This window comes from Zingiber officinale, chromosome 2B (genome assembly GCF_018446385.1).
Source record: "Zingiber officinale cultivar Zhangliang chromosome 2B, Zo_v1.1, whole genome shotgun sequence".
NCBI classification, from domain to species: domain Eukaryota; kingdom Viridiplantae; phylum Streptophyta; class Magnoliopsida; order Zingiberales; family Zingiberaceae; genus Zingiber; species Zingiber officinale.
The window spans coordinates 74,937,437-74,949,348 of record NC_055989.1 but is presented as its reverse complement, the minus strand read 5'-3'; the positions used below and the strand labels follow the sequence as shown (position 1 = coordinate 74,949,348).

The 11,912-nt window shown below is 35.4% G+C and overlaps 2 protein-coding genes and 1 long non-coding RNA gene across 4 annotated transcripts; 2 read left to right on the top strand and 1 right to left on the bottom strand.

Moving 5' to 3' along the window:
- Positions 1-135: 135 nt before the first annotated feature.
- On the bottom strand, positions 136-1,313 carry LOC122045906 (LOB domain-containing protein 25-like). Of its 2 annotated transcripts, none has more exons than XM_042606333.1 (2): positions 1,032-1,313; positions 136-609 (listed from the first exon to the last, which is right to left on the bottom strand). In XM_042606333.1, the coding sequence occupies exons 1-2, from the start codon at positions 1,311-1,313 to the stop codon at positions 271-273; spliced, it is 621 nt and encodes a 206-aa protein (XP_042462267.1). In that variant the 3' UTR covers positions 136-270. The 2 variants fall into 2 exon arrangements, with proteins under 2 accessions (XP_042462267.1, XP_042462268.1); XM_042606334.1 differs by having other exon boundaries at positions 136-594.
- Positions 595-1,591, top strand: LOC122045908. The gene is made up of 2 exons (XR_006130147.1): positions 595-660; positions 1,044-1,591. It is a non-coding gene; the product is annotated as an uncharacterized LOC122045908 (long non-coding RNA).
- A 739-nt stretch (positions 1,592-2,330) lies between these two features.
- On the top strand, positions 2,331-4,688 carry LOC122045903. The gene is made up of 2 exons (XM_042606327.1): positions 2,331-2,544; positions 2,762-4,688. Exon 2 carries the CDS (start codon positions 2,938-2,940, stop codon positions 4,327-4,329), a length of 1,392 nt encoding a protein of 463 aa, XP_042462261.1. The 5' UTR covers positions 2,331-2,544; positions 2,762-2,937; the 3' UTR covers positions 4,330-4,688.
- The last annotated feature ends 7,224 nt before the right edge of the window (positions 4,689-11,912 follow it).

Genomic DNA, 11,912 nt, shown 5'->3' with positions numbered 1-11,912 from the left:
TGTGGCTTTATGACCAGAAAAATGATGGTTAGGGAATTATTACATTTACTTTTTGGTAAGGGAGAGGGAAATTTTGTTTACTTGAGCAGATGGACAGGAGGAAATTAAGAAGGGTTTTCTGAGGGAAGGGAGAGATGACATTGACATCAACATATTATCTAACCAGTGAGCTACTACACACACACAAAACAAAAGAAAAGGAAAAAAACTAGTACAGAGAAGTAAAGACATCATTAACATATGTTTCTATGTCTGTGTCCTGGAGATTAATTACTTCCTCATCATTCTTAAAGCTAATGCTTGCAGGTCACTCATGCCAACCTCTTGTTGCAGTGATGATACTGAAGAAGAATCCAACTCCATGCTCTGCTCATCGAAGCAGTTGATAATGTTGGAGCTCTGCGACGAAGACATGGAATGCTCTTGTCCTTTCGCAAACAATGGCTTGCGAGCGGTTGGAAGAGCAGAGCTAGCAAAGCTCTGATGGCCTTGTTGCAATCTACTGTGAGTATCAATCCCCCATAACTGCGTACCATTACTAAACATGACTTTGTCCTGAGCTACTAATTGTGCCTTTGCCTGCATCACCTGCAGCTGCAGACTTGCCACCTTGCATCAATAGATTTCACAAGAAAAGGATTAATACTTGATAGTCGATTGGTAAGAACATACATTGATAGTTGGGTGTCAAGTTCTTATTAAACCAGACATAAATAACTCTAATGGACAAACACCTTATGATCAGTTTTCGATATTTTTGGTGAATTTTTTCTATGAAACTTTGAATATGTACAATAACACTAATGGAAGTGGTTAAACCTTATCGCTCTCGTATATGCATACTCTCACATTTGATATGGTGTGGAGATACTCTGTTTACTAGTAAACGAGCTAGGTTTAGAAAATTTTTCACCAAAGGTTGTGGATTTAGATTCATAGAATATGAGTGATTGCGATCAAATCTTGTGTAGAGCCTCCATGTAAAACTTATGCATGTGTATGTTCTTTGGTTAATTCTATTGTGAGTTAACCTGTCTTTGTAGGGCAACAATGTGGCCGACGCAACCGTATATGGGATCGTGGACCCTTGCCTCTGCCTCGTATGTGATTGTTGCCATTGCCTCTTCCCGTACCTCCGGCGGCACTTGGTGAAGGAGCATCTTCGATACTTTGCTAGCCCCAAACACACGATGGATGGCTGCAAATTGTGTTGCCCCTTCCTCCGTGCTAAAGTAGGGAGCGAAAATGCAACATTCCTGCTCGCACTTTCTCCGTAGGAACTTGCACGCACCACACGGGGAGCTCATGGCCATGTTTCATGCGCATATGTTATAACTGATGGTCTATTAATTCTTGGGAGGAAGAGAGGATGACGAAGCTGGCCTTGGATTGCCACCACATGGATTTATATAAGGATATTGAGAGGAAGGGGGTGGTGTAGGGTAGATGGGGGACATATACTAATGCTGCAATTGATGGTAGGAATAGTTTTTTCGAAAGTAGGGGAGGTGCACCTGATCATGATGATGATGATGCACACATAATTGGTAGATAAAGACTTTGAAAACGTTATAAAATTCTACTTAATGCTCGTGCTCACGATGAATTGAAAGCGATAAACACATCGGAACTCTCTCTTCAGTTAGAATAACTTAGATATGCATTCTTCATAATTCATCGAATTGATTAAAATTGTTGGTCATATCATTTTATTAAATCCCTCACTAATGGCAATTTTGGTCAAATCTACTATAATAATATTGAATCAATTTTGACTAAATCAAAACATTTTAAATTTATATTAAAGTAAATTTTTGATCAATATTAAGGTATTAAAAAATAGGATGAATGAGCTTAGATATATACGAAAAGGGGCAAAATTGAAGAGTGCAATCATGTTCTAGAATTACGAGGAGCAAAATAGAAAAGTCCAATCACTTTCTAGAAGCCTTTCCGACAGTTTGCAGATCTTTCCGGTAACGGCTCCCGAGTAGTAATTGCCCCTGCCAGATCTCGCCACGTGTACATTGAATCCTTTCATCATTGGCTTCCGCCAAAGCATCCGAGGTTTAGCTTTTCCGTGGATGCACGAATTTTCCAAAATGCCCCTCCCCCTGATATCTGGAGTACGCGATCGGCCTGAATCGTTCATGTTTTTACGAGAATACCCTCAATCGAATCCATCAAATTTGATCGAACGGCTACGGACGAGGGTGTTTCAGGGAGTAAAAGTAATTGCCAGCGATCTCGCGGTGGTTCTTCCGGCATTGCGTTCGAAGACGAAGGGTGATTTCGTCATGTCAACGGTCCTGGTTTCGGGTATTAATCTAATCGGCTTTTCGATCCGTTCTAGGGTTTCGCCGTGTGCATGGAAAAGCTGCGATTTCGGTCTCTGTGGCATCGGTGTCCGGGGAGATTCCGTCGGATTCGGCCAATTTGAGCTGGCTTCTACTGTCCATTGCTGAAACAAGTGTGCCGGAGCTCGTATCCTCACCGAATCTTGTTGTTGTTCCCGATCGTATGACTGACATCTGCCGATCTAAGGTACTTTTCATTTCTTTCCCGCATTGTTCTTATCCAGGTCTTGATTTGATTCTCGTAGTGTTCTTTGTCTCGACTGTCTGTGAGATACTTTTAGTAGGACTAGACATTTGGGCATTTGAGTCTTCTGGCTTTTGCAAAGTGAAAGTTTCTGAATAGAGCTGCTCCTAATATTCGGTTCGTAATTCTTCTTACTTTTTTTTTTTTTTTTTTGTGAAAGGGTTCAGAAAAGTTCCTCCTTTGCTGGTGACTGTCCAGAATTCGTGTTTTTTCGGCTGATTCTTCTCTCCCTTTTCTGTTGTCCGCTGTTATAGAAAGTTGGGAGTTTGGCATCACAAACTTATGTGAATTTTGATCCCTACTTCTTCATTGATTTGGGATTAGCGTTTTGTAAAGATGAACCTGGAAAGTGACAACTTTGCTAGGTGTGACCGACACCCAACTGAGTTATTCACTGCGTTCTGTTCTTCTTGCTTGGTTGAGAGGTTGTCAAATGTTGGAACTGCTGAAAGAAGCAAGGAGGTGCCTTGTAGCACAGACAGTGAAATTGCTGAGATCCCTGATATAGTTCCTAATGTTAATAAGAAGACTAACGAAATCAGGGCTAGAAAGACTCTCAGGTACCTGTTTCAACTGGATGATGGTTTGGATGTTAGTAATAAAGGTAAGGAAGCAGATGAACTTGCGCCATCAACCTTGAATGCATGTGAAAATAGTTCTGATGGTGTCTCTAAGGATGCAAGCATCAAAGTCAACTCTTATGAAGAAACTAAAATGGTGGAGACTGACGCCAATTCTTCTGAGGAGAGTTCTATGAGCACTTGTATTGCAAAAGAGATCAGTCTGTCTCAAGACAAGAAGAGGAATGACAGAGGTCTAACTCTTTGGTTCAATTCAATTTTGACAAACAAAGGGATTTCATGGAAAACAAGGAGATCCTCAAAGAAGGATGGAATGCATGATGATACGTTGAGCAATGGATCTGATGATAAACAGTTGGAAGGGACTCCTGGCTTGCGACATTCTTGTGATGGGAGAATATGCTATCATTCAAGCAAGAACTCCTGGGACCCCCCTAGACATTCATGGGATGGTTCAATGGTGAGCAGAGCACTGGCCTGCTCATGTTCATGCCTTGAAGAGCAAGAAGATGATTTAAGAAGATTTAAGAAAGATATGCATGGTGAATTGACTGGAAAATCCAGCCAAACTACTAATAGTGCTGGCAGTTGCATAGCTACTACCAAGTTATCCATGGCCGATGAGAAACCTAATTCTACTGATGGCAACATAGAAGGCCTTATCATCGAAAGGCTTTATGAAGAATCTCAACTGGGGGAATCTGTCTCTAGAATTAGAGGGAAAAAGTCACACAGATTGAGTAAGGTTTGGGATTGGAGTATAACTTATTCTTTCAGAGACTTGGTAAAAAAGCGTGATCATATTCTGGATAGGTGTTCATCAGAGACTTGTCAAGGACGAAAGAGCAACATTACCAAAAGCATGCAAAGCAGTCGTGTATCGCAAATCAGTGGTAATCATCATAGTTCTGTTAGAGTGGATCAGAGTGTACATCGAAATGCTAATCTTGCTAATGCTGATCCAAAGATGAAAAATGAATTCAGGATTGGTCGAAGCCGAAGTGTTCATTATCCTTCACCTGGGAACCTTGACTATGGACTTCTGCGCTTCCATCTGACTCCACTAAGAAGCAGTAGAAGATGTACGAGTAGGATTAGAAGCAAAAACACACATTATTTTGGGAGAGGTATCCTTGGGTTGAACTAAGTGTCAACTTAAAGTATCTCGAGTCATGGCTGTAGATTAACTGATGATATCAGGTCCAAGCTTCAGGCCTGAAGACTGTTGCCATATTTCCTTTCTCTGGATCATCACGTGCTTTGGATAAGTTCCTGAGTTGCTTATTTTTCTTTGCAATATTGGTAATGATGAGAAAGAGGAAATAGGAGCTGCACAACTCACTTTCAACTTCGTTGGGGAAGTGCCATCTCTCTTTTTTTCTCCATTAGATTTATTTAGTCGACTAGCATTGGATGTGTAGAATGTCAAATAATACAAAACTATAGTAGTATTGTTAGTAAAGCATGTATTACTGTTAGACCTTGATATTCTGTACTTCGAGATAAGTCGTATGAAGGCTTATTGTTTACTATGACCTGTATCTTTAATTAGTATACAACAGCAGCGAAGTCACTAAATAGAGATGTACCTTATCCATCTCTATTTTTTATGTTCTTGACTTTCCTTTTCCATGCAAAGCTTTCCAATATGATGTTGATTAGTGGGGCTTAGGAGAACCTAAGTTTGATTCAATAGCATTATCAAGCACTATTAGTCTGGATTATTTAGGGTGTATTTACATGAATCGTGCCCTCTACGAAAAGCTATATTGCATGACAAATACTGTTAAGATCTATGCTTCTATAGTTACAGATTGAATTTCTTTCCACTGATTGCCAAGGCTTACTATTGGAAGTTGGGACCTCTAGCAAATGGTTGCAAGGTAAGTTAAAGCTTCATGAGCATTAAGGATAAGCTGGATACTGATTTATTCTTGTATTTTCTAAAATGTCAAACAACAATGAGTTTATTGGATCAGCATCGACAATTTTGGCTGCTAAAAAGTTTGATTTCATTCATGGCGTATATTTTCTTGCAAATTGTACAAGGTAAAGTTCATATTTTCTTTTGAATTATAGAATTCATTTGTAGTTCAATTTATTTTCTTATATATTTTTTTTGCCTTCTACTAAAGATATACCTAAAGATAATTCCGAAAAAATAAAATGAATCAAACTTTCTTTAATCAGTTGAACCATTTTTTATCAGTCGATTTCAATTGATTTCGATTAAAATCAGTTGATCAACCGATTTCGAGATCTATAGATTTCCAAATTATACTAGTGTGTAATATAATAATATATAAATTATTTGGGTCTTTGAAAATCCGAATTATTTGGATTTTCTAGTGTCACCCTTATAAACTAAGAATTAATTATTTGGGTAAGATTCGTAGACCCATACAATAGTGACGTTAGAGAATCCCAACAACAAACTACTGTAACGATTTTCCCCGTGTCAAAAATTATTTAATTTAATATTATACTTGTCTTAGTAAAAAAACTAAGAAAAGTATATTTTTTAATATCGTCGGCCTAAAGTATTTATAGAAATTTCTTTGATCATAGTGTTGTCAATTCTAAGATATGGGACTAAAGAGAACTATATTTTTTTATATAAAACAACCAAAGAAAATTAATGATGAGAAAAATTCATAATAATACGCTGTGGCTGAGTCTCGAACTCTAGATCACTGATTGTTTCGCTTGTGGAATTACTAATAAACCTTGGAATTATTTTTAGTGTAAATAAAAAAAAGGACATTAACGTAAATGCATTTTAGGCTTCACCAAAGTTAGTTAGTAAATGGAGGAGATTTTTAATAAAATAGTAAGATAAAATCAGTTCCTATGTATTCATCTAGTTCTCCTAATTATATTTATGCCCTTAAACATCAATGTGACTTGATGTATTGAGAGCAATAATTTTTTGAACATGAAAATAAGTTCGAAAATTAATTTATGTTCAAAAAATCATTGCTCTCAATATATTATGTCAAATTGACGTTTGAGGGTTAGACGAACACAAAAAATTGATTTAATGTCAATCATAGATCGTTTGTCCATCAAACGATTTTTTCTAAAATAGATTTTTAAAAATCAATTTGACTGAAAAAAACTTATGGTCGAATTGATTTCGAAAAATCCATCATAAAAAGTAATATTTTAAAAAAATTGATTCGTGTTCAAACAAACATCGCGCTCAATATATTGTATTAAATTGATGTTTGAAGACATTTATATAATAAGGAGAACTAGACGAATATATAGAGATCTAGTTTCATATTATTTCGAGGTCTCTAGGTCCATCAGTCAATTTCGTATTTTAGCCGAAAATGACTGATGGACCTAGAGACCTCGAAATGACATGAAATCAATTATTATATATTCGTTTAGTTCTCTTGATTGTAAAAATACTCAAACATCAATTTGACTCAATATATTTAGAGCAATAATTTTTTGAACATGAAAATTGTGCTTGAAAAACTAATTCATATTCAAAAAATCATTGCTCTCAATATATTGGGTCAAATTGATAATTGAGGGCATGAATATAATTAAGAGAATTAGATGAACACATAAGAATTGATTTCATGTCATTTCTAGGTCTTTAGATCCATTAGCTCATCCATCAGCCGGTTTTGGCCGAAATCAACTGATGGATGGATTTTTCGAAAATCGATTCGATTGGAAAAAAATCAGTCTAATCGATTTTCGATGGATTTTTCAAACAATATGGAAATTGATTTGACTGAATATTTTCCAGTCGAATCGATTTTCGAAAAATCCATCCATCAACCGATTTCGGACAATCGGTTAATGGATCTAGAGACATCGGAATGATATGAAATTAATTCTTTTGTGTTCGTCTAGTTCTCCTGATTGTAAAAATGCCCTTAAACATCAATTTGACCTGATATATTGAGAGCAATGGTTTTTTATTACAAATATGTTCGAAAAACTAATTTATGTTTAAAAAAATCACTACTCTCAATATATTATGTTAAATTGTTGTTTGAGGGTATGGATATAAGCATAAGAACTAGAAGAACTCATAGGACATTATTTCACTTTATTCCGAGCTCTCTATGTCCAATAATTGATTTTTGGTTCATTCGGTCAAAATTGGTTGATGAACCTAGAGAACTCGAAAAACTAATTCATATTCAAAAAATTATTGTTCTCAATATATTAGGTCAAATTGATATTTAAATGCATGGATATTATCTAGAAAACTAGACGAATATAATGAACCTGGTTTTACTTCGTTTTGAGTTCTCTAGGTATATCAACCGATTTTAACCGAATGAAACTAAAATCAGTTGATGGACATAGAGAGCTCAGAATGAAGTGAAACCATGTTTTATAAGTTCTTCTAGTTCTTATGATTATATCCATGTTCTCAAATATCAATTTGACATAATATATTAAGAGTATTGATTTTTTAAACATAAATTAGTTTTTTGAATATATTCGTGATTAAAAAACTATTGCTCTTAATATATTGGGTTAAATTGATGTTTAAGGGCATTTTTACAATTAGGAGAACTAAACGAACACAAAGGAACTGGTTTCATGTCATTTTCGAGGTCTCTAGGTCCATCAGCCGATTTTGTCTGAATTCGACTGATGGTTGGATTTTCAAAAATTGATTGAACTGGAAAATATTCAATCAAATCAATTTCCAACCTGTTTGAAGAATCCATTGGAAATCGATTCGACTGATTTTTTTTCCAGTAGAATTGATTTTCGAAAAATTCATCCATCAGCTAATTTCAACCAAAATCGACTGATGGACAGGCTGATGGATCTAGAGACCTTGGAATGACATAAAATCAATTTTTATGTGTTTATCTAGTTCTCTTGATTATATCTATGCATTCAAATATCAATTTGACCCGATATATTAAGAGCAATGATTTTTTGAACATGAATTAGTTTGTAGAATATATTTTCATATTTAAAAAATTATTGCTCTCAATATATCGGGTCAAATTGATCTTGAGGGTATCTTTATAATCAGGAGAACTAGACGAACACATAGGAATTGATTTCATGTTATTTCGAGGTCTCTAGGTCCATCAGTCGTTTTCGGTCAAAATTATCTGAAATTGGTTGATGGACTTAAAGACCTCGGAATAATATGAAATTAGATTTCTATATGTTTTGTCTAGTTCTCATGATTATATAAATATCCTCAAACATTAATTTAACCTAATATATTTAGCACAGTATTCGTTTAAACACGAATCAATTTTTTAAAATATTACTGTATACGATGGATTTTTTCAATTCGACTAAGCTTTTTTTTAATCGAATCAATTTAAAAAAAATCTATTCGAAAAAAATCATTTGATGGACAAACGATCATTTGGTATATTATTGTTTTGTCTATTTGATTTCGTTATTTTCTAACTAACCTATATTATTTAGTAGTTTTATAAAGTTATAAACTGGGTTAAGTAAAAAATTGCTAAAAATGAATTGACCCGTGCCGGTGTTCTATCGAGGTGAATCGGGTCTAAAGTGAAATCCACCGACTTAAGTTATCGGCGTCTCGCATTCCGTTGCTTCCTCTACCTTCCTTCCAATCGAATTCCCTCCCTCTCCCAGCCTGCAGCGGCGTGCGATACCGTCGACCGCCGAGATCCGGCGAATCGCTCCGCCACATCATCCCCTTCCCTGATCGGTAACATTTCCACTCACCCCGTTGCTTCTCTCGTTCGATGTTCGCGCTCGTCTGATCGCGTAAAATGGAGTGGGCCAATCGAAAAAAATAAATTAGGTTTTGGACTTTGGTGGTACTTCGCACCTTCCCTCCTCTTTTGGGTGTTTCATGTCCACGTTTGGTTTTTGTTTTATGCTACTTCTAGGATTTCCAGCGGTTCCGGATGTAAAATCGATCTGTGATTACCCTTTTTCTGGTAGATAATTTTGTTCTATATTCGAAAAGTTTGGAAAAATTTGGCTGATTATATAATATAGATGCTTATACGCGAATATAATCAAAATTTGGAAAATTCTGGATGAAATTATCCATGGTACCGTGGTTTTGAAGGAGCTACATATGGCTGAATATAAGGCATATCGGGTCAACCTGTGTAATTTTAAAAATAAAATTTAGTTAATTTAGACCAAATTGAATCCATCCAGATTAACTTAACTCTAAGTTTCCCTATTTAGTAGCTCGAAACTTAGAAGTGTTAACTTAAACACTTCTTTTGCAAGTGATAATGCTTTTTATAGTAATTCACATTGTCATTTATATGAACTAAACAGAATTCACGAAATTATGCAAACGAGGCAACTTTAGTAACTAGTAAAAGTGATCCCACTAGTTTGAATTGCCATGCTACATTGTGCAGTGATTAGTTATGTTAAGTAAAATCAAATTTAAGTAATTTGGTAGGTAATTATCACTATTCTGATATTAATATTCTGTTATCTATTATAGGAAACACAATCATCATTGATTTCCTAAATTAGTACATTCTCCCTCTCTCTTCGTTCAAGCCAGATTGTGAGTAATTAACTCCTATTGTCGAGTGCGAGTGGTCATGAAAATCTACAGGATTGAAAAAGTTAATCAGCACATGAAATTTTCACAAATGGATCTCAAGTCAAGCTCAATTCAAATAGTATCTTCATTTGTCATAAAACGCCTAATAATTAAATTTGTCGCATCCTTTTCAAACAAGGGATTATTATCATGCTGTCAGTTTATCATTGAAGGAAAATAATAATCATGGCTCCTTGTTAGAATTTCTAATAACTTTTTGGGGGTTTATAAGTGAGGTTTCAATTAAATCAACTATATTCAGCTATCATACAGCTTATATCGAGTTAACCTTTCCTTTCAAATGATCATTCATGACTTGTATAGCTAGCCGTGGGTGTTTGATTGAGCTTTGTTTTCCTATTATTTGTTTTTAATATTATTAAATGTGATGCCAAGGACACATAATTGGTCTTTACTACCATGTAATTGATTATAAATGACTTATGAAAAGTTGCCATATTAAGATTCTGGATCGTTTTGAAGACATTAATGGATTTTTGAAAAGGGTTGTTTCATGTACAATTGGCATGCAATAGGAAGGATATGATTCATGTAGCAAATCCCAATTAGTTGGGACAAACATGCTTGAATGATGTTTCACATACAAGTAAGGGATGAACATATGTTTTGGTACTTATGGATTATCATATTATTTTTAGTTACCTTACCCCTTAAATAATTTATCCAAGATTTCCAAATTTTGAAATTATTTGCTTATTATAAGAAGCGATATTGTAATAGGTGATATATTATTTCTTAAAACTTGATATAATAATACTATACTTCAAACTCCAATTTTTTTTTTTTCACTTCTAGAGTATTATTCTTATAACTCTTGTAAGACATAGCATTTCAATTTTTTTTAAAGATTTTCCACTGTTTGTTTCTTATCTCTCAAGCATTTTCTTCCACCAAATTATTTAGGTTGATTTTTCTAGTCACCCCTTAATCCTAATACATTCTCACTTGTATTCTCAAGGTCCATTAAAATCTCAGTGAAGGTTTTTTTTTTTTTCTTCAATTACAGGCACAAATTTCTTGCTGATATAGGTTTTTAGAAGATTCCTTTGTGATTTGATCATTTAGTCTCATTTCATGACCAAAGATTGTACGCTCAACATCTTATTTTTCTAAAACGTTTACTGGTGAAATCTCCAAATTTTATACCGCTTGGTTGGCCAACAAATTATTGATGCATGGACCAGTTATTGATCCTAGTCAGATCACTATTTTCTGTCTCTCTTTTTCCCCTGTTGCCTTCTCTCCCATCTTTTCTATTCTTTCCTTGTTTATGTTTTCCTTTCTCCTCGTTGTTCTCTCCTCAGGTTTTCCTACTCATCCTTGTGTTGGTTGCTACTCGGTAAACCTAATGGTATAAAAATTTTGTACAAAGGTCTGAACCTTTACCTAGCTACCATGTGTTCTTTTAAATTAAACTTGGATCGCCTGCGGAACTTAACACGTTTGATCCAAAGTTTAATCTATTTGTTCTTTTAGGTTTAGACTCGGATCTCCTGCGGAACTTAACACATTTGATCCAAATCACCTAGGTTATTAATTTCATTAAATATTAGTTTCCAAAATTGGCTCCCAGTACTGACGTGGCGAGGCACATGACCTTCTTGGATATGGGAACAACCATCACCGACTAGACAAAGCCTTTTAAGGAAAGTTAATATTTAATTTCCTTAAATAACTTTAGGTCAACCGAAAAGAACAATCAAATCACAAGGAAAAAAAAAACAAAAGAACACAACATCGAAAATAAATTCGAAATACTAGAATCGTATGCCTCTTGTATTTGGTATTATTTCCAAAAATAACTAGTATGATGCGGAAAGGAAAAATACTAGTTATACCTTTTAGAAAGACCTCTTGATCTTCTACCGTATTCCTCTTCTAACCTCGGACGTTGTGTGGGCAACGATCTTCCAAGATGAGAATCACCTAGCACCTTCTTCTTCTTCCTTCAAGTTTCGGCCAAGCACCAAAAATCCAAGGATGAAGAACTTTTTCCACCAACCAAGCTCCAAGGGATGCAAGCTTTCTCTCCTTCTTCTTCTTCTTCTCCGAGTAGTATCCGGCCACCACAAAAGCTCCAAGCAATGGAAGAGTTTCGGCCACCACAAAGAGGAAGAGAGGGAGAGAGGATGACCGGCCACAACACCAAG